At 36.5% G+C, this 27,029-nt stretch overlaps 1 protein-coding gene, 1 non-coding gene and 1 pseudogene across 21 annotated transcripts in view; 2 read left to right on the top strand and 1 right to left on the bottom strand.

Annotated features, from left to right (window-relative positions):
* LOC105039750 (uncharacterized) overlaps positions 1-17,887 on the bottom strand; it is a 31,827-nt gene extending 13,940 nt beyond the window's left edge. For 13 of the 20 annotated variants that reach the window (XR_012137108.1, XR_012137111.1, XR_012137107.1 and 10 more), the window contains exons 1-5: positions 17,465-17,867; positions 15,816-15,862; positions 14,201-14,366; positions 13,544-13,611; positions 13,403-13,452 (exon numbers count right to left, since the gene is read on the bottom strand). Coding sequence is in view for 8 of the 20 variants with exons in the window: in XM_073249084.1 (XP_073105185.1) it covers positions 13,403-13,452; positions 13,544-13,611; positions 14,201-14,255 (173 nt within the window). In the remaining 12 variants the exon portion in view is untranslated. The other 7 variants (XM_073249088.1, XM_073249097.1, XM_073249081.1 and 4 more) reach the window with 7 other exon arrangements.
* Positions 5,351-5,456, top strand: LOC140855116 (small nucleolar RNA R71). The gene has a single exon (XR_012138147.1). It is a non-coding gene; the product is annotated as a small nucleolar RNA R71 (small nucleolar RNA).
* Positions 17,888-18,378: 491 nt separating the features above from the next.
* LOC114913446 (cation-transporting ATPase HMA5-like) overlaps positions 18,379-27,029 on the top strand; it is a 52,153-nt pseudogene continuing 43,502 nt past the window's right edge.

Raw genomic sequence — 27,029 nt, 5'->3', positions numbered from 1 at the left:
TGTCATCTGCCGGTGGAATTGGAACATCGTGCATTTTGGGCCATACGGCAATTTAACTTTGATATGAAAAATACAGGTTCCAATAGGAGACTTCAATTAAATGAACTTGAAGAGCTACGCAATGAAGCGTATGAGAGTGTCAAAATTTATAAGGCTCGAACTAAAGCATACCACGATAAATTCATTGCACGAAAAATGTTCGAGCCCAATCAAAAAGTTTGGCTCTTCAATTCTAGGTTGCGTCTGTTTCCTGAAAAACTTCGCTCACGTTGGGACGGACCTTTCATTGTAACTCAGGTATTTTCTCATGGAGCTATAGAACTCAAAAATCATAAACAGGAGAACACCTTTAAAGTGAACAGTCAGCGATTGAAACCTTACATAGATGGATTAGTGATGGAGAATTAATTGAATCTGTTGATTTAGTGAATCCAATACCGCCATAATACTCAATTCAGTCTGGTTGAAGACGTAAACTTAGCGCTTGTTGGGAGGCAACCCAATGATTTCATATTTTTTTACTTTACCGCAGCTGCAGGAATTTAGAACAAGAGCCTATTAATAAATGAAGCTATCTTCAACTTCCGAAGTAAAATTATCCCAGGTGCACTCTCTCCTTTTATTTTCTTTGCTTTCCTACTCTATTGAGGACAATGTAGATTAAGTTGGGGGGGAGGAAATTAATCAAATCCTCGAGTATGGTTAGAAATAATTAGTTTTGTGTATCCAAATTTTATTTTGATTAAGAGTCAATTAGGCATCCTAAACAATGAATGATTAATGGTCAAGATAATTTTAGAGATACTGAGGAATAAATTATTAAGAAAACCCAATGAATGGTAGGGTTTAGACTAGACCAAATTTTAGGAGTGATTCTACAACCCTCTTCTTACTGATCTCAATAAAGAATCTGCTTCATGAGAAATTGGGTGGAAAGATCGAGGTATGCAAAAATTCTCCTTAAAATTTTATTTAAAAAAAAAACAACAACATTGATTTCCTACTGAGTAACCGGGCCCCTTCGCCTAAGTAAGCGTTGTGGTTCGCGTAAAAAGGTAGGCAATGTAAAAAATAAAAAATAAAAAAATAAGGAGACTAAATTGCAAGAAGATAATAAACCTCTTTCCCATTAAGATAGAGGATTTAAAGAGTAAAGTGGGGAGTTGGTGAAAGAAAAGCTCTTGAAATTTCTTTAGTTAATACTCAGCCACTAATTGGGTCAAATTGATAATCCAATAAAATATCTCTTTAATGGTCTGACCAGGTATCATCTACCTTTTGAGATGCCTAACCTAATTTTTGATTCAAGACTGAGTCGGTACACAATGCTGATATATCTATTTTACTCGAGGACGAGCAAAATTCAAGTTGAGGGTGTGATAAACACTTAATTTAAGTCATTTAAAGTAGAAAATCATATTTAATTTATTTTATTTATTAATAATTTGATGCTTCTTTTTATGTTTTACAGGAAAGATGATCGCCGACACAAAGAGTCCGATTCATAGATCAAAAAGACTCAAGTTTGAAAAAATTTGGACTTAAAATAAAAGAAGGATGCATACGGTATTATAGAAAATGAAGATACTATGTAAGGAATCCAAAAGGATATAGACGTCATTGTAAAGAAACAAAAGTTTCTTTTTGGAATACAAAAAAAATGTTTCACGTGGAATACAAAAAGAATGTTCCTGGGCGCGCGAGTGAGCGCGTGCGCGCGCGGGTGAGTGCGGACGCGGGACGGACGCGGGGCGGATGCGGCGAGGGCGAGCGCGGGCATGGGTGCGGCATCGCGCGGCGAGCAGGCACGGGGCAGGCGAGTTCGCAGGGAGTTTTTGATGGCGGACGAACAGATGCTTATTAAAGAAAAAAAATTAATATTTAGAAATATTTTGAGAGGAAAGATTTGTATTTTCTTTAGTCCCACATCGAAAAATCATGTAAAACTCCTCACTCCTAACACCTATAAAAAGACTTTTGTACTCCCATTGGAGGGGGAGCCCAGAAATTCTTTTTATAGGTGTTAGGAGGGAGGAGTTTTACATGATTTTCCGATGTCGGACTAAAGAAAATACAAATCTTTCCTCTCAAAATATTTCTAAATGTTAATTTTTTTTCTTTAATAAGCATCTGTTCGTCCGCCATCAAAAACTCCCTGCGAACCCGCCTGCCGCGCGCCCACACCCGCACGATGCCGCACCCATGCCCGCGCTCGCCCGCGCCGCGTCCGCCCCGCGTCCGTCCCGCGTCCGCACTCACCCGCGCGCCCACGCGCTCACACGCTCACTCGCGTGCCCAGGAACATTCTTTTTGTATTCCACGTGAAACATTCTTTTTGTATTCCAAAAAGAAACTTTTGTTTCTTTACAATGACGTCTATATCCTTTTGGATTCCTTGCATAGTATCTTCATTCTCTATAATACCGTATGCATCCTTCTTTTATTTTAATTTTATTTTAAGTCCAAATTTTTTCAAACTTGAGTCTTTTTGATCTATGAATCAGACTCTTTGTATCGGCGATCATCTTTCCTGTAAAACATAAAAAGAAGCATCAAATTCTTAATAAATAAAATAAATTAAATATGATTTTCTGCTTTAAATGACTTAAATTAAGTGTTTATCAAATTATGGAGACAATCCTCAAAAGTGGATCCAAACACAGAAAAATCATCCATAAAAACTTCAAGACATTTGTCCACCATATCCGAAAAAATGGCCAGTATGCACCGTTGAAATATAGCGGGTGCATTGCAAAGCCCGAATGGCATACGCCGAAAAGCGAAGGTGCCATAGGGGCAGGTGAAGGTAGTCTTTTCTTGATCATCCGGAAATACAGGTACTTGATTGTACCCTGAATAACCATCAAGAAAACTGTAGAAACTTTGTCCTGCTAACCGTTCTAGGATTTGGTCGATGAAGGACAATGGAAAATGATCCTTCCTAGTAACGGCATTCAGTTTTCTATAATCTATGCATACTCGCCATCCAGATGATATGCGAGTGGGAAGCAGTTCACCTTCTTCGTTCTCAACCACAGTAATACCAGATTTCTTAGGTACTACTTGAGTGGAACTGACCCATTTACTATCGGATATGGGGTAGATGATTCCAGCATCTAACCACTTTACCACCTCTTTCTTTACTACTTCACGCATGTTTGGGTTCAATCTCCTCTGCATATCTCGATCGGGTTTGGCATGTTCCTCAAAATGAATATGGTGCATGCAAATGGAGGGGTCAATTCCTTTTAAATCGGCAATGGACCAACCGATAGCCTCTTTGTGTTCTTTCAGAATACCTATCAATTGTGCTTCCTGATTAGGGGTCAAGTCTGATGCAATGATTGCCGGGAGGGTGTCATTGAGTTCTAGAAATACATACTTGAGCGTAGCAGGAAGGGGTTTCAATTCTAACGTAGGTGGTGATTCTAAAGATGGGATTATTGGTGTACTGGCTAATGTAGGCAATGGCTCATACTTGATTGTCCATGGAGGAGTGGTTTTATCGTGTGGTGTATCCAACAAGATGTTAACTTCTTCATATATTCCTCAAAGTCACACACTCCAAAGTGAGCCAAGCAAGTATCTAAGGGGTCTGGTGCTAGAATTGTGGGTGTTGCATCTTCTATAATATCTTCTAGTGTATCTACTTCGAAGCAACTATCCATTGATGGTCCTTAGAAAGCACCAAACACATTCAGTCTTAGTTTCTTATTCCCAAACGATACGTCCATGACTCCTGTCCTACAATTAATGCATGCATTTGCCGTAGCTAGGAAGGGTCGTCCTAAAATAATGAAAATTTGTCTGGGGTTGCCACTTAATTCCATGTCGAGAACCAGAAAATCAACTGGAAAGTAAAACTCATCTACCTCGACCAAGACATTCTCAAGCATTCCACGTGGTTCCTTAATTGATCTGTCGGCTAACTGCAGTGTGACTGATGTGGGTTTCAGTTTTCCGAATCCAAAAAGTTCACACACCGAACTAGGTAAAAGATTCACACTTGCCCCTAAATCCAGAAGAGCTTTTTCAATGTGATAATCTCCTATAACACAGAAAATGATGGGGGCTCCTGGGTCCTTAAGCTTTGGAGTGGCATGCTGGAAGACAGAACTAGCTTGTTCAGTGAGACGTACTTTCTTTGGGATTTGTGATCTAGATTTATGTTTTTGGGTGCACAAATCCTTCAAAAATTTGGCATAAGCAGGGACCTGTTTGATTGCGTCTAGAATGGGAGATTAATTTGGACTTGCTTAAACAATTCCAACATCTCATCGAATTTTCCTCCCTTCTTATCTGCAGGAATAGGGACTTTCAGGGCATCCAGAAATGGGGCTTTAGGCAAGTAAGATGATTCCGGTGCAGTTGGTTCCTTCTCTATTCTCCTTGTTCTTGGGTGATTTGGCTTCGGTTAGAGGTTTAGGGTCGGTCTTATTGATTTTACTAGTGTGTTCAATGACCTTTCCACTTCTCAGAGTCATGATTGATTTGGCATGTTCAGAAAAAGCTTCTGGGGTATTAGAGCTCTCAATCACAAATTGCCCTCTTGGGTTGCTCTCGGGTTGGCTAGGTAATTTTTCTCCTTCCCTCCTACTGAATGCAGTCGCTAGTTGACCTATTTGGGTCTCTAGCTTAGCAATGGATTGTGTGTGGGAGTTAAGGGTCTGAGTGTTGACTTCTAATCGTTCTAGTACTTTCAGAACTTTTTCTTCAAAAGCTGAGCTGTGACCAGTAGTAGACGGTTGAGGAACATTTTGAAATTGATGGTATGGTCCATGCCTATATGTTGGATCCTGATATTGAGGTCGAGGTGTGGCAGGACCAACCACTGGTTGTGATCTCCAGGAAAAATTTAGATGGTTTTTCCAGCCGGGATTATAAGTGTTCGAATATGGATCGTTTCCTGGTCTGCGAGCTTGTTGGACTTGAGCTTGCTGAACCTGCTCGTGCACAAACTCAGGAAATTGATGTGCGGCTGGGCATTCACTAACAAAATGGTTTGGACTTGTACACAATGCACAAACTTCTTGGATTGGGTTAGGTGGAATCGGAGATTGTCCAGTATTTAGAAGACGATCTAATTTTTGGGACAATTCATCTACCTTATGATGGATATCTATGGCATTTCCTACTTCATATATTCCACCTCCCTTTGGGTTTAACATGGGTTTATCTCTAATAGAGGCAGACATATGATGTAATGAATTTTCACTTAAAATTTCAAACAGTTGCCATGCCTCATCCTCACTTTTCAGCATGAATGTCCCACCACATGATGCATTGACCATTTGTCGATGTCTTTCCGATAGCCCATCATAAAAACATTGGATTAACTGCCACTTAGGTACAGCATGGTGGGGACATTTTCTAATAAGGTCCTTTAATCTCTCCCATGTTTCATGAAACATTTCTCCATCTAATTGGGAAAAATTAGTTATGGCTTTTCTTATTTGATTAGTTTTTCCAATAAGAAAATATTTCTTGAGAAACTCTCCTTGCAGCTGGTCCCAGGTTGATATAGTCATGGAATCCAAAGTATGTAGCCAGTATTTGGCTTTGTCCTTAAGTGAGAAAGAAAATAATTTTAACCTAAGAGCATCATCGGAGAAGTTGTGAATTTTGACAGTTGAGCATATCTCAAAAAATTCTTCAAAATGTTTATAAGGATCCTCATTACTAAATCCATAAAATGAAGGTAACATTTGGATTATACTGGACTTAATTTCATATTGAGTGGCCTCCACAGGGGACACTTGAATACAAGGAGAGTAGATATATGTGGAAGGAGTAAAGTACTCCTTCAATTGCTTGGGTGGATCATTCTCCTGATTTCGGTTCATATTTTTACGTCTGTTGGCTCTAAAGGTTCTTTCTATTTCTGGATCAAAAGATTGGATTTCTGATCGTAACGATCTACGGCCAAGCATACACCTTACACTTATACTGTAGAGCAAACACAAAAAAATTTTTCTTTTTATAATATATATATTTTTATAATAAAGTGAGAAAAGAATGAAGAAAATCTAAAGAGAAGAACCTAAGAATCTTAAATCTATGAAAAGGGAGAAATTAGTTAATGTTTAGATGTTAATTGCAATCAACTTAAACAAGCATAGACTCTCTATCCTAAAGTTAACTTAGATCTAGACAGCTCCTAACTTCCAAGACCGCCTTTGAGCACTCCAAGCTCAAGACTGACTAACTGACTCGGCCAGGTAAGCGTAAGATGTGGGAGGTTTCCTGCTCGTTGCTTTCTTTAGACACCAACTGAGTTAGCCAGGTCAGTCAACGGAACCAATTGAAAACCACTTTCTTTAACCACTTGCCTTAGACACCGAGCAATTAACCAATCCGCGCTCGGTTCAACTCTAAAGCTTTCTTATCCTATTGAGCTCAAAATCCTTAAGGGTCAACATCTAATTAATTTTAGATTAAGGTCTAGGTTATGCAAATGTAAGGGAGTGATTTGTGGGCCAAGGAAGGGTGATCAAATCCCCATCTTATCTTAGTTAATGAGTTGCGCCCTTAAAGTTAATTACGGAGATGAGATGCAAAGAAACAAGGTGTCCAAACAAGTTAGAAATTTTTATATTTGGGATTACGCTATTTTAGTTAAGTGTTATGAAATGTCAGTGGCTTTTTTTTTTCAACCATGCCTAGGTCCCCAGCAACGGCACCAAAATTTGATGCGTAGTCGTTGATAGCACCAAAAATAACTCTACTCACTACGTAGGTAGGATGAGTCGAGATCGTATCCTCAGGGACCTTGGGCTAAGTTGAGATTACAAAATAAAAGAAAGAAGTGTTGTTTTGATTTAGAAAATAAATTATCTTAAAATTGATGTAATTAGAAAATAAAGAGCTCGGGAGTTTTGAATTAATTTGCACTTGCAGAGTTGTATCTCTTTTTGTTTATTAAATAGATGTGATTAATCTTAGAAAAAATACCTATCTTTCCTCAGCACGCTCCGTACCCGTAGATCACGGTGCGTTTCCGGAAAGTACTAGGTAAACAACTCTTCTTTCTTCGGCACGCCCCGTACCTGTAGATCACGATGCGTCTCCGAAAAGTAAAAGTTGTTCCTAATATTAATCTAACAATAAAGCATAAATAAAAACATATGAAAGAGAGCAAATAAAGAACTCATGATGATTTAAATAAAAAGCATAATTTTTATTGCATATAAAAAAATACAAAAAAATTTAGAACAATAAACCATCTCTGTGTCGTTATAAAATTTCTTCTCCACTCCCGAGACTGCTAGCCTAGCTGCTCATGAAGTAGTCCCTTTCTATCCCTCTATGCAAAGCTCTAGAAGAATTTCTGGGCTCCCCCTCCAATGGAAGTACAAAAGTCTTTTTATAGGTGTTAGGAGGGAGGAGTTTTACATGATTTTCCGATGTGGGACTAAAGAAAATACAAATCTTTCCTCTCAAAATATTTTTAAATATTAATTTTTTTCCTTTAATAAGCATCTGTTCATCCGCCATCAAAAACTCCCTGCGAACCCGCCTGTCGTGCGCCAGCTCGCCGCGCGCCCACACCCGCGCGATGCCGCACCCGTGCCCGCGCTCGCCCGCGCCGCGTCCGTCCCGCGTCCGCACTCACCCGCGCGCCCACGTGCTCACGCGCTCACTCGCGCGCCCAGGAACATTCTTTTTGTATTTCACGTGAAACATTCTTTTTGTATTCCAACAAGAAACTTTTGTTTCTTTACAATGACGTCTATATCCTTTTGGATTCCTTGCATAGTATCTTCATTTTCTATAATACTGTATGCATCCTTTTTTTATTTTAATTTTATTTTAAGTCTAAATTTCTTCAAACTTGAGTCTTTTTGATCTATGAATCGGACTCTTTGTATCGGCGATCATCTTTCCTGTAAAACATAAAAAGAAGCATCAAATTCTTAATAAATAAAATAAATTAAATATGATTTTCTGCTTTAAATGACTTAAATTAAGTGTTTATCACACCCCCCAACTTGAATTTTGCTCGTCCTCGAGTAAAATAGATATATCAGCATTGTGTACCGACTCGGTCTTGAATCAAAAATTAGGTTAGGCATCCCAAAAGGTAGATGATACCTGGTCAGACCATTAAAGAGATATTTCATTGGATTATCAATTTGACCCAATTAGTGGCTGAGTATTAACTAAAGAAATTTCAAGAGCTTTTCTTTCACCAACTCCCCACTTTACTCTTTAAATTCTCTATCTTAATGGAAAAGAGGTTTATTATCTTCTTGCAATTTAGTCCCCTTAATTTTTTTTTTTTTTTTTACATTGCCTACCTTTTTACACGAACCACAACGCTTACTTAGGCGAAAGGGCCCGATTACTCGGTAGGAAACCAATGTTGTTTTTTTTTTTAAATAAAATTTTAAGGAGAATTTTTGCATACCTCGACCTTTCCACCAATTTCTCATGAAGCAGATTCTTTATTGAGATCAATAAGAGGATTGTAGAATCACTCCTAAAATTTGGTCTAGTCTAAACCCTACAATTCATTGGGTTTTCTTAATAATTTATTCCTCAGTATCTCTAAAATTATCTTGACCATTAATCATTCATTGTTTAGGATGCCTAATTGACTCTTAATCAAAATAAAATTTGGATACACAAAACTAATTATTTCTGACCATACTCGAAGAATCCAAAAGGATATAGACGTCATTGTAAAGAAACAAAAAATTTTTGTTGGAATACAAAAAGAATGTTTCACGTGGAATACAGAAAGAATGTTCCTGGGCACGCGAGTGAGCGTGTGGGCGTGCGGGTGAGTGCGGACGCGGGACGGACGCGGCGCGGGCGAGCGCGGGCACAAGTGCGGCATCGCGCTGGTGTGGGCGCGCGGCGAGCTGGCGCGCGGCAGGCGGGTTCGCAAGGAGTTTTTGATGGCGGACGAACAGATGCTTATTAAAGAAAAAAAATTAATATTTAGAAATATTTTGAGAGGAAAGATTTGTATTTTCTTTAGTCCCACATCGGAAAATCATATAAAACTCCTCCCTCCTAACACCTATAAAAAGACTTTTGTACTCCCATTGGAGGGGAAGCCCAGAAATTCATCTAGAGCCTTGTAAAGAGAGATAGAAAGGGACTACTTCATGAGCAGCTAGGCTAGCAGTCTCGGGAGTGGAGAAGAAATTTTATAACGACACAGAGATGGTTTATTGTTCTAAACTTTCTTGTATTTCTTTATATGCAATAAAAATTATGCTTTTTATTTAAATCATCATGAGTTCTTTATTTGCTCTCTTTCATATATTTTTATTTATGCTTTATTGTTAGATTAATATTAAGAACAACTTTTACTTTTCGGAGACGCATCGTGATCTACGGGTACGGGGCGTGCCGAGGAAAGAAGAGTTGTTTATCTAGTACTTTTCGGAGACGCACCGTGATCTATGGGTACGGAGCGTGCCGAGGAAAGATAGGTATTTTTTCTAAGATTAATCACATCTATTTAATAAAAAAAAAGAGATACAACTCTGCTAGTGCAAATTAATTCAAAACTCCCAAGCTCTTTATTTTCTAATTACATCAATTTTAAGATAATTTATTTTCTAAATCAAAACAACACTTCTTTCTTTTATTTTGTAATATCAACTTAGCCCAAGATCCCTGAGGATACGATCTCGACTCATCCTACCTACGTAGTGAGTAGAGTTATTTTTGGTGCTATCAACGACTACGCATCACCTCCCAAGCCAAGTTCTCCACCCCGCGGCCGCCATCTCCTCTCCTCCCAAACCACTCACCGGCCATTAATGAATATTGTATGAATTACATTCAAAAATTTGTATTCTCATTGTTTCTCATTATTGTTTCTCATTGTTTGTGATAAGATAAACACAAACTGCAAATAACCCTGATAGGATAAACACAACCATGGGTAGAATAAACATCAAGTACTCCAGAATAATAAACAGAAATTTTGAATAATAAACATAAATTCTGAATAATAAACATAAACTCCGCTGGAATAAATATAAATCCTGCAGAATAAACACAAACTCTGAGACGATAAACACAAACTATCCAGAATAAACACAAACTCGAGATCAAAAGTTCTGTTTATCGGCACAGAGTTTGCATTTATTATTCGCAGTTTCTGTTTATCTGCATAAAGTTTGTGTTTATTATTCATAATTTTTGTTTATTATTTGAAGTTTGTATTTATCGACTTAGTGTTTATCCTCCTCTCTTGTTCTTGTTTATTGTGGATGGATCTTAAGATCACTCAACTTTTGAATCCCGAATTTGTATTTATCTTGAGAAGTTTCTATTTATCGACACAGAGTTTACGTTTCTATTTATCTCTGTACAGAGTTTGTGTTTATTATTCATAATTTTTGTTTATTATTTGAAGTTTATGTTTATCCTCTGATAGTTTGTATTTATTTTCGCAAAATTTATTGTTTATGTATTCAAACTATGTTAATGTGGTTTGAATTTTGAATATTTTTCATGGACCCAAATTATGACCCAACCCAAAGAGCTTGCGTTACGACGTGAATGGAATATTTTTTGAGGTCTATGGTGGTAGCAGAGGGAATGGGCCAATCTCGATAGTTTTGTGAGAGATTTATCAATTTGTTCTTGATCTTTTCCATTCTCTTTGGCCACCGAAAATCAGATTAAAATCCTCCCTAACCCTTGAGTTACAGTGCTGAAGGCATCATGAACCATGTAGGCACTTTCATGGTTGATGAAGGCACCTTTGACGAAGAAATCTGGAAGGAAGGAACCTAGAGGGAAGGTGCCTTCATCAAGCTATCAAGCTGGAAGGAACCCGGAAGGAATGAACTTGAAAGGAAAGAAGGAACTTGGAAGAAAGGAACCTAGAAGGAAGAAACCTGGATGCATGAAGGCACCTTCACTTGATGACCATTCAATGACTAAAATTCTTTTAGGTGACTAAACTCTTCATTCATTAATCTATTTTTTGTTTTGGTGCCTGTCGCTATACTCCCAATGTTGTAGTGCAAGCTCTTGTTATTCTCCTCTGGATACGTCAAGGTTTTGCCCTATCTTCATTTTGGTTATTGTAATGTCTGTTTGCTACTGTAAATGTCAAGGTGCTACTGTAAATTCTCTGTTTTTGTTTTGGGTTATACTATTTTGTAATTTTTAATTCATTATTCTCTTTTTATAAAAAATATGTCTGCGCCTACACCGAACCTAATACACCGAATGTAGGTGCCTACACCAAAGAAAAAATATAGGTGCCTACATATGGAAGGAAAGGTGCCTTAATCCCTAAGGTTAGGCGCCTTAATCCTTAATGTAGACGCCCATCCTTGGGATGTAGGCGCCTTAATCCCTAAGGTAGGCGCCCATCCTTGGGACGTAGGCACCTACATCTAGAAGGAATTAGGCACCTTGAGGATGTAAGGCGCCTACATTCTCATGTAAGGTGCCTACAACTACATCCCGAATGTCATCCCAGCTCCTCCGATTCTTCTGTTCATCTTCTTTCCCTTTCCGACGATCTCATCTCAAAATCTCTAACTTCCATCTCCAAATCCATCTAACCATCTCCTCTCACATCTCAAATCTCAAATCAAAATTTATGTTTATCCTGGGCCTATTTGTTATTATTTGGAGTTTGTGTTTATTCTGAGATGGTTTGCATAGATTGTGTGTATCCTATCCCTTTGTTGTTTATCTTGGACTCAATTTTTTGATTCCGAGTTTGTGTTTATTCTGGACAGTTTGTGTGTTTATCATCTCAGAGTTTGTGTTTATTCCGCAGAGTTTATATTTATTCTAGTAGAATTTATATTTATTATTCAGAATTTGTATTTATTATTCAAAATTTTTATTTATTATTCTAGAGTACTTGGTATTTATTCTACCCACGATTGTGTTTATTCTAACCAGGGTTGTTTGCAGTTTGTGTTTATACTGTCACAAACAATAAGAAACAATAATGAGAAACAATGAGAATATAAATTTTTGAATGTAATTCATACAAAATATTCATTAATGGCCGGTGGGGGGTTTGGGAGGAAAGAAAATGACGGCCACGGAATGAAAAACTCGGCTTGGGAGGAAATAAGACGGTGATCGCAGGATAGAGAAGAAGAGAGGTGCGGGTGGGGGATTACCGGAAGATGGCAACTGTGGATGGGGGGAGAGAGAAGAAGAGAGGAGGCACTGGTGGGAGGGTTACCAAAAGATGGCACTGTGGGTGGGGGGAGAGAGAGAAGAAGAGAGGAGGCGGGCGGGGGGTTATCAGAAGATGACAGCAGAGGAGACGATGACAGTCGCACGCGCTGGCCTTGCATCGCATCGCGTCCCATTGAATGCTGTTTTTTTTTAATACGCCAGCTCAGCTAACACCCTACGAACTCCTCCGTTAGCTTATAAAAAAAAGCTCTGAGATGCGCGCCGATCTAACGAAGAGGGATCCGACCAGATGAGAGCTGAGATTCGATCGAGCGGAGCCTAATCTCTCTCTCTATATATATATATATATATTCGGACAACAACACATATATCCTCACATTGGTTTCTGAATGCATGAAAAACAAAAGATATCATATTTTTACAAGCCAAACTCATAAATCTTCGGGCCTTGTTCAAATATTTCTTTAATGAAATTTATCTATTTCTTCTAAGACGCATGAGCTCACACAAAGCAATTGGATTGTCCAGAAGGCAAAAATTAACCTTACCGTTATGAGTATATTGAAATGATAACAGTCCTAATTGAAGTATACCATATTTTAATATTCCTTTCTAATTATTTCATTTTTTTTTCTTTCTCCTTAATTTTAATGTTTTCCCAATTTTGGTCATTTAAGCTGAAGCCATCCAAACCAATGCCAAAAAATGTCAGCAAGGTTGGTTGTGTATTGAAACACAAAAACTGAACCATGCCCCTCATGAATCTTTGTTTTATTGGTCATGCATTTGACTGTTATATAAGAAGTTATTATCATGAAGACATATATAATTGCAACATTTTATTTCTTTGCTTTGTGAAATACAATGTTAAGCTTCCATCTAGAGTAAGCCACATAGTTACAATTAGTTGATTGCAGTAATCATTGAAATGCTTAACAAAAATTCACCTGATATCTTATCTTCTAAGTTTGTGTTTGCTTTAAATAACTTCCAAAAATAATTTACTTTCATCTGATTCAAGATTAGATGAAACACCAAATTCTTCAGCATTAAAATAAAATAAAATAAAATAATAATAATAATAATAAACCATAGATGCCCAAATCTTGCAACGAGAACTTGCATCCTTATGGGATCTTCCATTGCTACCAAGATTTCATTCTTCACAATAAAGAAAACAAAGAAAAAAGAAACAAAAGAAAAAAAATCCAAGCACACAAATCTCAAATATCAATCATTCTAAGACTAAGTAGAATCTTACAAGGTCTGACCACATGGCCACGAACTAGAAAATTGCAGGCAATTTCCCACCTGCAACCAAATAAAAATCCACATAAATATACAATTTCTTCCCAATAAAACAGCAAATAAAAAAATGCTTAAAAAGTTTATTGACCCTGACCTTGGTCAGTGCGGTGTTCAACACCTCCTCGAAGCCGATGTAGCCGATCTGAACCATGTTTGATGGACCTGAAAACCATTTCACAAAAGAATTAAATACTATCAGGCACAAGAACTAAAGAGAGAATAGGGAAATAAAGAGTAGAAGACTTCTCAAAGAAGAAGAAAAGAGCCAGCAGGAGAAGAGCAGAGCTTCAGAGGAGGTGCAGAAGAGGGGGATGACGCATTGGGAGGCGAGAGGAGGACTCCATAGCAGGAAAGGGGAGGAGGAGAGTTTCAGGCAGGAAGAAAGGTTTTGGAGAGTGGGCATGGGAAGGAGAACAGAAGGGCAGAGTAGAAGAACCCCTTGCCCCTTTGTTTTTTCTTCTTCTTTCAACCTTTAACCGGTAGGAAGGGTTTCAGCCAATGTTTTTAAAACCAGACAGGAACGAATTGGTAAGCTCTTTAGTTCCTAAATCAACCAATTAGACTGGTCCGACTGGTGATGCCAGCAAGACATCATTATGATATCATAATTATATATTTTATTTTTCAAAAACTCAAAAATATAAAAAATATCCTCATCATCTACAAACATCTCAACAAATAAACAAATATAAGGTATGCTTGTGAAATAGATAAATAAACATAAATCTAATGAAGTTAATAACAAACTAACCTCTAGGTGTCTTGGAACTTGCTCCTTCTTTTGCATTTCCTCCTTGATTGAGCATCTCTTCTAACTCCTTATAATCAAGCTTCAGTTCTGGATCTTCCTCAACTACCCAAAACTCCACTTTATCAATGCGTTCATGGTCAAAAGGATCATAGGGCCTTTTCTTGTCCTAAAGTCCACAAAAATTGTTTGGAATTCAAGAATAATTCAAATATGTTCTCACTAATATGAATAACAAATTAGCAAGTAAGAAATGACTCAATAAGAGCCAAAAAGCAAATAAACTTCTCATCTAGAATGATCTTCGTTGCTTCTTTAGCTTTATTTGACCTAGACAATCGCAATTTTCTAAACGGCTCACAAGTCACCAATGCTTGCAAGTCATGCTTGTGATCATGAAGACTCTTCAATGCAATGAAGGTGGTGGCAAAGCGCGTCGATCCCGACCTTATAAGATCTATTCAACCAAGCCTCTTCCTCAAACAAAATGCCATTTATGATTATAAGCAAATACTGACACCTTAGATCCAAGGTTTGCAAAATCCACCACAATAGGCATCTCAACAGTATCCTTCAAGATCAAATTTATGCAGTGAGATGCACACAGTGACCAACTAATAGAAGGATATTTCTCACAAAGCAACCACCCAGCAGCCTTATAGCTGCTACCGTCATCCATCACCATATGAACAACATTACTCTGACCCATTTCCACAATTTTTGAAAATAGATTACACAAAGTTTGGCTATTTATCACAAAGGCTGAAGCATCAACTGATTTGATGAGAAATATTCGTCTAGGCCAATACATAAGAGAACTGATTGGTGGTCTCTGTCTACCATCAACCATAATGGTGCACCATGTATTAGTCTAAGTGCTTCAATATGACTCAACAAGCAGCTCAACTTCTTTCTTGGCATCCCTTAATAAATTAACCCTCAAATCATGAAAACTGGGACCCTTATATCCAACTCCCATAGATGCTATAGCATCCATCATAGGCTGATAATAGAATGAATTCATAGCATTTATAGGAATGCCAGCATCATTGAAGAATCGAGCAATAGCTATGTCTGTTAAAAGCCATCACTCTATGCTCTAGAGACAAGCGTCAATAGACATCTGAGTATGATCTTGGGGTTTGGGAAAATAAAAATCTATCCCATAGTTGCTTTCCTGTTTTCTGTTTTGGTACTTGTAGCAAGAGCAGTACTGCCATTCTTCTTGATGGAAATGCCTTAAGCTTCTGAACAGAGAATCTCTTGAACCTACTCATCAGCTTCCAGCACATCACCCTTAAACTGATGTACACTATGACCAAATGGATTGCTTCCTCATAATTTGCTTGTTTCTCTTTTTTTCCTTGAACTATTTCCTTCAACCTTTCTTGCATCCTATATCGGACATCTCCTGGAACCTTTTTACACGTATCAACGCCATCTTTTTGTACAGCAAGATGTTGCTTTATTGTATTAATGCCACCACCTTGCAAAACCTTCTGACAAAACCCACAAATAATGATTCTCTGCCCATCAACGGTTCTTCCCTCAGAGATGTATTGCCATACTGGATCACTCCTTTGTCATATAGATTGCACAAAAGGACCTGATATATTACCTCTACTGGTAGATGATGTTTAACTAGTAATCTCCATTGTTAATTAGCTACAAAAAACAAAAATAGTTATGTCAATATAATTAAAAACCAAAAATAGGTACATATGTTCTCTATTCTCCAATGGTGATCTTTATATGAATTGAAGAGCCCATTGAGATGTTTATGGGCAGTTGCAAGAGATTTAAATGGTTGGACAAATCTCTCATTATATGAAGGACAATGCTCTTGCAGTCCATAGTCACATGCAGTTTAGGATGCAGTATTTTGGTGATTCATGTCGGTACAATTCAAAACTTGTATCATTTGCATGCCTTGATCAATTAAAAAGAACCACATTTGAAAGCTGCTATGTCTCTAGAGTCCATTTAGCCCCATTCATTTAACAACCGTACAACAATATACAAAGCTTCAAACGGTAAGCATGTTCTATGCAGTGCCCAGGAGTGTGTGTGTCTACAAATTCAACACAAAGCTTGTGTCAAATAAAGGGTGAGACAGATATAAAAACTAAAATACTCTGGGATCAATTGTTAAAGATTGAATGTGAAAGTTGTTTCTACTGCTGTTTCGGTGAGTCTCAATTCCACATAGGGCATGGAAATCCAACACTATGGTTGCAGTCCATCCTTTTGTCCCATGGAACTGTTGCACTGAACTTCAGTGGTATCAGCTAAAGAACAAAAGGCATAAAACTTAATATGCTTTCTCGATTACCAAAGCTGCTTGCTTATGAAACAGCATTCATCACACAACCAAAAGAATTGCAGACACTCACACTAAATCCCATCAAGATCCTAATATGAAATCCCAAGATCACTGCATAGGTCCAAATCTAGAAAAGACAAGGCGACTTTCAAAAACACAGGATGATAACTGGACAGTATCAAACGGTCTTGCTCACAGGCAGCCATGCTTAAAGAAAATTTTCTATTGGAGGAAAGATCATAAAATGAAGGGCAAAAACCAAGCATAATGCCAGGGACACTAGAATCAACTAATTTGTCATGTCCAAATACATATAAATCATAAAGCACTATCAAAAAACCTAGAAAAAAAAATAGTGAACACAAAGCTATTGCTAAAGAAGCAAAATTTTATATCATAAAAAATAATATCCAAAATAAATTATGAAGTGATTTTTAGCATGACAATGTACAATAAGTTACAGACATCTTAACAATCTTCCAAACTGCAAGGAAATAACAGCTGTAAATTGAACCAGCCAAACCCATTAGAATGGAAACAATGTTAAAGGATAAAGTACCACCACAAGGTACAGAAGATCACTTGCCACTGGGTGGTTAGGCACGCATGAGTTTGAATTACAGTATCATCAAGAAAGAATTGTGCAGACAGAGGCAACATAAGATTTATTTATCCAGCTGTGAGAATTAAGTCAAGACGCATTGACAAGCTTTGTGTTATAGTCGCATACTTCATTAAGGATTTTACACCAACAGAATGCAACTGTAAAAAAACCATCTGGATCTAATATAAAACCAAAATATGATCACCGTTTATACGCTAATTTCAACTTGCCTGCTGGTTTATTCAAGAATTGATCCTTAGATTCATTAGTGGACAAATAGAAACAAGTTTCACCAGAAAACGGACCAAACCCATACAAGATTTTGAAAGGGGCATGTTACCGGCAAGAAAATTGCTGGCTGCCCACAGCAGCCACAGGGGAGGCAGAAAGAGAGAGGGGGGGAGGGGCCGCAAGCCACTGGAAGGGCGCAGTAACAGAGAAACAGAAAGGAGAGAGGAAGAGAGGGGGGGGCCAGGGAAGCCACAGCCAGAGAAAAGGCCTGGAAGGAGGGAGAGGGAGAGCGGGGAAAAAGAGAAGAGAGAGGGAAAGAATACTACCGGCCGGCCTCACCTCCACCCGCCGCCGCCACCACCTCCGTCGTCAACAGCCGTCCAAGAGAAGACAATCGGAGAGGGAGGGCCGCCGGAGACCAGAGAATAGAGGGAAGCAGAAGAAAGTAAAGGGGTTTCGGCTGTTTCATCAAGAAAATGGTTGGGTTGCGGCTGGAGAAGGAAACAAGAGCGGGCGGGCGCTTAGGATTTCCGGTTCTCCCGAGTTGGGACTTTGGCCCACTTTAAATTATTTTTGGAACCGGATCGGATAGACAGCCGGCTTCCGATTCGACTGGTTGAACCGACCGGTTCTCTCGAGTTTGGGCACATTTTAACTCTTAGATTTTGTTTGGTGCATTACCAAGTAAATTTGAAAGCTAACGTAGATTATTTTCAGAATAAATTATGATAATATTGATTATTATGATAATAATCAATATTGATAATATTGATTATTAATATAGATAATATTATAATAAAATTATTAAAAATTTTGATTGATATGTTTGACATGACAATCAAATTATCGATAATGTAAAAATAAATTCTCAAAATATCCTCAATAATTTTGTCCGAATGTCCTACTTTTTCTCTAGTGAGAAGTAACAGAAACAGTATGGATGTAATGATAGTGTGGAGAAGTAGCAAGGTCAGGAGTTGTAGGGAACCACAGGCACTGGGTTGTTGAGAAGGGGGGAGACACATGTGGAGCCGTGGGAGTGGTGGGGATAGGTGTAGAAAAACCACAAAGGGGTGGTGGGAGACAACGATAAAGGAGCCACAAGCGGGTAAAGGGAGATGGAGGAGCCACGGGCCGAGGGCGTACATGGAGGAGGGTGGGGGGAGGGGAGATGGTTGGGCAATGGGTTTTATGTTATTTTTTTTTTAAAGATAATTATGTCCAAAATTTTTATTACAACACTGTCAAAAAATTGATAATCTAGATAGCCATCACTTTTCAAGACAACTTAAATTACCTCTCACAAGGTAATCTGGATTGCCAAGATAATCTGCATTATCATCCAAAAAGTATATCAAATGCAGTAATTCATATTATTATATTATATTACCAGCAATTTAGATAAATTGCTAGCTACCAAATGCAACCTTAAATTGCAACGTCGCACCTGCATAGAGGCAAATAATCTAATCAGCGTGGAAAATATGAAATTTCTTCCCAAATGCAAAGTGATCCTGGGAGCGTATCTAGCTGCACCAAGTTAAGTAGTGCTGCGCCCTCCAGGTGGTTTGGGTTCCAAATTTGCTTTGGATCGCAATCTCATGAGGATGAGCTAACTCAGAAATCGCGTCAATCACAGATTGCAATTTGACTGCACGAACCTGAAAACACTTATAATTACCATTCAACTATACAACGGTAAATTCATTCTCCGGCCTTGCATGCGCTACCAATTACACTGTGTGAGTTAGTCGTGCTCGAAGTCATTATCTTAATCGCTAGGAGTAAGATGCTCAAAGTCAAATCAGTAACTAGAGTAAAATTGTAACAAGATTACTATATTACAAGGCTTGTTGGATCAACTCTTCTTCACAAAGAGCTAACACAAACTAGTATGAATGCTGTAATCATAAAGGATGGGAATGAAATCCATTGCATGTGATGCATATAAATATTAACTTGTACAAAGACCAACCTGGCCAAGGATTTGGGCTGATTTGACTAATTTATTTTAAAATTATTAAAATTTTAAATAATTTTGAATAAAAATATATAACATATAAATATAGCAATTTTTATATTAAATATCATTGTTATTTTCTAGTGGTAATATAAATACAAAAATCATAAATTATCTATATTTTGAAAGCATATGTGTACAATTATGTATAAGTTTTGGAATATATGGACGTTATTGATATTTGCAAGTGTTGTTTAAATAATAATTATTGAAATATAAAATAACTTTTAAAATAAGTCATTTGCTTGAGTAGTTAAAGATGATGAGTCCGATTTGGGTGCATGAAATTTTTTAAAATCTAGATCTGAAACTGAAATATGTATACAAATCTTATCTGTTACAAGAATATGAAAATGGAAATAGAAAGCTATTCAGATATATTTTTTATTGGGTATCCACATGAAAAATTTTGTAAAACTCCCATCCAAAACTAACAAAATTATAAATATATGTGCGAATATGATCGAATACAAGAATTTCTATTGGAATCCTATATCCAATCCAAACTAGATATGAAAATGGATATTAGCAAATTAGCCTTTTTTTATCCCTACAGCATGCATTCCACTTGAGAAAAGGTTTAGAAATCCTAACATGGAAAAGAGATAAATGTTCATGGTCATATCTTAAATATCAATTCATTCAGTAAATCGTCCATGGATTATGATGATGAGATCGATCATCATCATCCTTAGGTTGTTTTAGTGAGAAGTTGCTGCGATATTTCAAAATACAAAAGAGTTCATACATAACTATATCAGGGTAATTGTGAGCCAAGTGCTATTTTAACTAAATTATTTTTTCTTGGTTGAACTCTGTATTGCATCAATTGTATTTCTAATAGTGCCCACTCGAGAGCATCTCCCTGTGATCTAAATTAATATCATACTCTGGCTCCTTCTTCTTTGATGAATTCATTCTTAAAGGTTGAACAATCAATCAGTTCAGCAATTATGTAAAATTTCATTGTACTAATTTTTTTATTTTTCTAAATTAATTTTACATTCTTTATTTTTTGAAAAAATTAAAAGATACTATAAATTTCAAAACTTACAAAAAATTAATTTGATTTTAGATCTATTTAGAATCCTACCACATATACTATACATATTTTTCTAAGACAGTTGGTATATATAAAATGCTACTTATTTTTTAATTTTATTCAAATTTAGACCTAGACCACCATGTGCATGATATATCAAAATTTTGATAAATGGATATCAAATTTATATTAAAATTAATTTATAATTTTTAAACAATATTTTAGTTTTATAGTTATTTTTAAAATTTATTTTTTATAATTTTTATTCAAAAAATATTTTTAATTTAAAAAATTATATATTTAAGAAAAATTAATAAATTCAGTATTATTGTGTAGATCATTTATAGATCTACAATGTATAATAAAATCATACCAAAATCAAAAATTTTGATATGATCTTTTTTTTATTTTTCAAATTTTTAAAGAAAAAAAAAGAGAGAAAAGGAAGAAAGGGAGGTGGAAGAGAAGGATGCATATCTTTAATTGATGGTTTCTCCTCATTTTGTAGTTTTTTTTCTTTATTATTGTGGAGAAGGAGGGAAGAGAGCTTTCATTTCCAAAAGAGGCTTCTCTCCCTATTCTCATCGAATTGGACTAAATCATTTGATTAGCCTTGTACCATACCAAATAGTTCAGGCTGGCTCAATTCTGGTTCCGAAAATAAGGGCCGAACCGACTCGATTCCATGTTGGATCAGTCCATTTTAGTGAACTATGACCATCGACAAATTTAAATAGCCCCTTCACAGTTGTACTATCAGCTCGAAAATATCTCTCAAAATAAGAGCTTTAGTGAAAGATTTGGGACAAATTACAATATAGCATGCATATTTTATAGGAAGATCATAAAGGATTATAATGCTGTTTAGTTAGAGGCATGTACTGATGTTTCTCTTGATTATATAAATGATCCAAATATTTATGAACAACATCAATGCTTAATGAGATTCTAAATCTGGATATGCATTGATTATTTATTTTCTTATATCTTTTAATTGATTTGACCACTTTATAGTTTATTAATATCTAGCCCTTATAAGGCTACCCCTAAGTTAGATGTTGAAACTTATAATATTGTTCCTATCTGATATAATATCATATCGGATTCAGATCCATATCACATGTGATTAAGAATATATCGGAGTAATGCAAACGTCAAATAACATTAACAAATGTCAATTTGGACTTAAATCATCCAATAAACTCTTAAAAATTGATTAGATATCTTAAAAATCAAAAAAAAATTAATAAGAAAACCAAAAAACAAACAAAAAAATTAGCATGCCAGTTTCACCTGCACCCCCAGCCATACCGACCTGTCGCCAATAGGTACCGGTACCGATTCAGCAATCCTTGATCTGGATCTTCCTTTTCCTTCTTTTTATCAGTATCTAACTTTGTTCTGCTTCTCTGTTTTTGGATTTTAGAAGGAAGATACCTTGTAGAGGGATAGATAGATGCATCGTTGATTCAACCAGGTGATGTGTTGAAAGTTCTTCCTGGTTCAAAGGTTCCATCTGATGGCATCATAGTTTGGGGTACCAGTCATGTTGATGGAAGTATGGTAACTGGTGAGTCTGTTCCAATCCTAAAGGAAATATCTTCTTCAGTTATTGGAGGCACGATGAATTTACATGGTGTCCTTCATATACAAGCCACCAAGGTGGGATCTAATACAGTCTTGAGCCAGATAATCTCTCTGGTTGAGACAGCCCAGATCTCCAAAGCTCCTATACAAAAATTTGCAGACTGTGTAAATATGAACAATTTGTTTTTATTTCGGTTTTTTTTTTTTTTATTGTATTCATGAATTGTATCTTGCATATTTTTCCTTCTTTCTGTAATCTGAACTTTAAGTGACTGGTTGATCTGCCATAGAGATGTTTTTAGGTCCATTGTCCCGTAAAAACTGAAATTATTCTTCCTTGCTGTGTTCCTTTACTTTTTTTTTTCAGGATTTTAATTGTTTCTATGCAGAAAAAGAGTTAGTTATTTTGCTTTGCTAATTAAATGTCCAAACTATGTGAATAATGTTCTGGCAGGTTCCATTCAGTTGTATATTAACAATATAATGCAGAGTCTGTCCCACAACCATATCAGAAACTGGAAACAGATGAACCTGAAAGTAGTGGTTGTGAGGCAAAGTACTATCTGGGACTAGTTCAAGGACATGATGGTTTATCTTGCTGGACTCTTTATGGTAAAAGATTGAATGGTTGAACACTAATGGCTGGTGGTTTCACAGATTCAGATTATAAATTATACTAATGTTAATATCCCATGCTGCCATGCAGTTTCTAAATGCTGTAGTTGGATGTATATCCGTGTTTTCACTAGATTTTATTCGCTTTGCTTGAGCACTATATTTTCTGTTCTACTTGCTTGAGATTTCGTTGTCTTGTCTGACAATTGGCACAAAAAAGGGTCATGATCTTTACAAATTACTTTAATCAATTACAGGTCCCCATGCAGCATTTTTGTTCCTATTGTCAAGAATGTAGAGGAGGTAGGATGGGCAGTTGGTTCAAGTTCTCAAGGATGGCTTCCGACTGACATAGGTTCTTCTTTTCGGGAAGTAGACCTCATGGCCCATACGGTTGTTATCTCTCCACGTCTATCCCGGAGTACATCTGCATGTATATGGAGGCGAATCTAGCCTAAATCCTAATCGTTAGATATTCGCTGTATGTTTTCCATATACTATATGTATGTCTGTCATTTTTAAACAAAATCCTGCTCAACTCAGTCATAAATATAGTAATAGTTTGGCAATCGTAGTCTGTTAGCTGAAAATGGGGTTATGGTTCCTACTGAAGCTGAAAAGTTTATAGTGGATTTGGAAGTGAATGCTAAGACAGGTATACTAGCTTGTGGCATGTCATGGTCCCTTCATTGGAGTGTTGGGGGTAGCTGATCCCTTCAAAAGAGAAGCAGCAGTTGTTGTAGAAGGCCTGAAGAAGATGGGAATTTGTCCAGTTGTGTTAACTGGGGATAACTGGAGGATAGCACAAGCTGTTGGAAAGGAGGTTGGTTTTTTGGGGCCCTCACCTCATTCATTAGAAACATAGATATATTTACGATATAAGGGTTTAATGTTGATTTGTGTCATCTTTCTTACGATGTAAGGGTTTACTTGAAGCCACATAACCTTACATGTTTGCATTTTCATTTATAAGGATATAGAAAAATAGATTTTTTTTAGAAAAAAAAGAAATACTGACTGTTTTTGCCTGATCTCATAACAGCAACATCCTCCAAACTATTAAAACTTTCCTGAGCTATTTGCAAACTTTTACAGTGGCAAAATGACTATTGAAGTTGTTAAAAGCGACAATTCTATGAAGAATTTTGTTTTTTTAAAGTTCATTAATTTTATGAGGTGCTTCAAAAATTATTCATTACTTATATATATCAAATACTCATGGGTAAATCCAAGCTTGGAAACAAATATAAGTAAACATCCATCCCCAAAATAAAAACCAAAAGTCTTTAAACAAAATCAAGCAAAAACCTAAAGTTCAAAATTCAAATTTATCTAGCAAATTAATGTTCTCCAAAATCTAAGTTTTTAAATCATCGGGAAAAAGGAAAAGCTAAAGCAAAGATAGAATAAATCAAGAATCGCACCCTTGGAAAATTATTGCTCTCATCATGCATCAGCTGGCATTGCTTTTAATTTTGTGGATTGGCTCATCTGACGGACAAGAAAATGCATCAAAGAAACCATCAATAAACAAATTTCTCCATAGATAAAGAAAAATAAAGTTGATCTCAATTTGTTCAATCCTATTCGTATCGATTTCATCAAGAATCTTTACCTAACTCTTCTTACCAAAATTCCTTGAGATGGCACCAAAGCTCATGTCTTCATCTCACTAACTTGAGATTAATAGAGAGGATTTTTAATTGATTTCATTTAAGAAGAATCCTCATTAGTTAGGAAATGATAAATCCTTTCTTTTTAACTAATGCCAATTTTTTCACTAATACTATTTTAAAAGTCCTTGATCGGCATGTGATTTTTGTTGGATTTAGGTGATTTCAGTATGCAGATTTTTATCTCATGAATATACACAGCGGAAAGGTAAGATTGAAACAATTTTAATCCTAGGCATGCTTGGATGTAATCCTAAATCACCTAAGGATCTATTAACATGCTTGAAATAAATTTATGCATGAGATCTAAAATCGAAAATCAGAAAAAAAAAAAAAAGAATGATTACCTTAATGGTTTTCTTTTGATCTTACTCGGATCGGATCCGACGGATGTCTGAAATTTTTATCATAGTTGTGCATACATCCAGCCTCTACTGGTATTTATATAGAGATAGCCTAATCGAAGTACCGAGGCCATCGGAGTGCTAGCACCTTACAGGCTTCACTCTTTGGCTTGGATCTGGATCTCTTCTTCTAGAACTCGAAGAAGGCTACAGCACGAATCTTTCATGCAGATCTGATAGGATCTCTTCAAAATACCAAGAAGAGGAAGAAGAACCCTTCTTCTTCGCTTCCTCTCTCTCTAATCTCTCTCTCTTTTTTCAGATTAGATCTAGAGGTGGGGCATCAAGATGATGGAAGAAAGAAAGAGACGTCGAGAAGAATACTTGTGGTGGGAAGGAGTTAGCACAGAAAAGAATAATCACTGCCACTTCTCTTGCACCCTCTTTATTTTGTTGCACAAAAAAAAAATTCCCACACCCTCTTCTGATCAGATTTTATTTCCTTCCGGATTAGGATAACCTTTATTTGAATTAAATTCAAATTAAGAAAAGAGTTCTGGATGAGAGAGAGTCCCACAAAGGTGGGGCACCAATATCTTTTCACGCACGCAAGAAAAAAAGGACGGCATTTTCAGCACCCCAACTCTCCTTTTTGTCGGCCAAATAGAGAGAGAATCTCAGATAACTTTGGGCCTAGGCACCTGTCTCAATCTGGTTCTAAATTGGGTTTAATTCGAATCCAATTCAAACTCAATTTAAATCAAATTCGAAAAGATTGTCAAACCTGATCTAATCAGGATTAAAATCTAAGTCCAACTTGGATAATTAAACTTAATTAATCTTAAATTAATTTAAGCTCAATTAAATTAAATCTAATTTAAATTAATTAGAACTTGATCCAAAATTTAATCAGATCCTATTGAATTGCAATACTTTCAATTAAATCCCTCATGCTAATAATTAGAAGTTACTCAATTTATAATCTTTACAACTTAGCAGTTTCTTAATTCAAACTATCAATCAATTGATAATTTGATTATAATCCAAACTATTGATTAGGTCATGCTCCTTTTGTGTGTGATCTCTCGGTTCTATTCTGTCCGACAGTGAGATATACTGTAATCTCTATCATATTATCATCGAAACTCCTTTTAATGGATTGAAACAATTCTAACTCAATCCAACAAAGATCGTTGATCCAAAAATAATCCTAGTGAGTTGTCACAATCTACCAGTGACGATAGCAGTATATAGTGGCAACCCAGTAGAACAAAAAGATGAATCCTTAGATATAGTTACCGTACAATCAAATTCTTCTATCGAGAGTCTCGACAGAATATACAGGTCATGAAAACTCATCAAATCTTAAGCATCCGTTATATGCTAGACTTAATTAGCTTGAGTCCAATCGTGAATCTCATGAAAATTTTTTTTCTATTATCACGCGCTGTTGTAGCCACAGACTTAAAGACTCAGCCTCTTAGATCGCATAAGACTACTCCTCAACTACTAAGATCAATAGATCCCTTATAAGTGGACTCCTACTCCTACAGTGAACCTACTGTAGCCAACAAATATTGCAAGGCTCCAAATGACTAGAGATCATATTTATGTATTGTCAAACTACAGCAAGCCTACTGTGAGCAGTCGAGATACTGCAGGTCAAAGAATCACTCATACAACTATAGCATCGAGATATCACTGATGAGTGAATAGACATCCAAGTGATCTCTCATTTTTGGTCATGCTTAGTATCGTTATTTTCTAACAACCACCTGCACTCTCACTCCAGTATCTCCATATTGTAGACTTAAGATTCGTCTATCTGAAAAAAGAGTACCGTGCATCGATCTTAATGGATCCATCATTGTCTCCGTGATGATTCAACGATTGGGAGCAATTCAAGAGTTAATATATAATGACATATATTTCAAATTCTCAATTCTTAAAAATATATATCATTGACCATTAACTGCTTGGATGATTTTTGGACACATTACTCTAAAATAAAAATAATTATCGATTTTATTAAATTCAATAAATCAAGCACAAAAATTTATTCTGAAATTAAAACAATGTGTCAATCAATAATTGACTTTTTAGGTCATACATCCAACAATTTTGAATTTTAAAATCCAACTCCTAAAATCGAGAATGACATGGAGAGATTTTTAATTGATTTCAATTAAGAAGAATCCTTATTAGTTAAGAAAGGGTAAATATTTCCTCTTTAATCAATGCCAATTTATTCATTTATACCTAGTTGAAAAGTCCTTAATGGGTGGGTGATTTTAAATTTCAAAAGCCGACTCCTATGACAGGAATGATATAGTTTTCTGATAACATGGCAAGGAAACTGCTGTGGTCAAGGGCTCATGGCTCAGATGGGTTAG

The sequence above is a fragment of the Elaeis guineensis genome, chromosome 1 (assembly GCF_000442705.2).
Source record: "Elaeis guineensis isolate ETL-2024a chromosome 1, EG11, whole genome shotgun sequence".
In the NCBI taxonomy this organism is placed as follows: Eukaryota; Viridiplantae; Streptophyta; class Magnoliopsida; order Arecales; family Arecaceae; genus Elaeis; species Elaeis guineensis.
The sequence above is the reverse complement of the archived record's forward strand: the minus strand, read 5'-3'. Positions and strand labels throughout refer to the sequence as shown.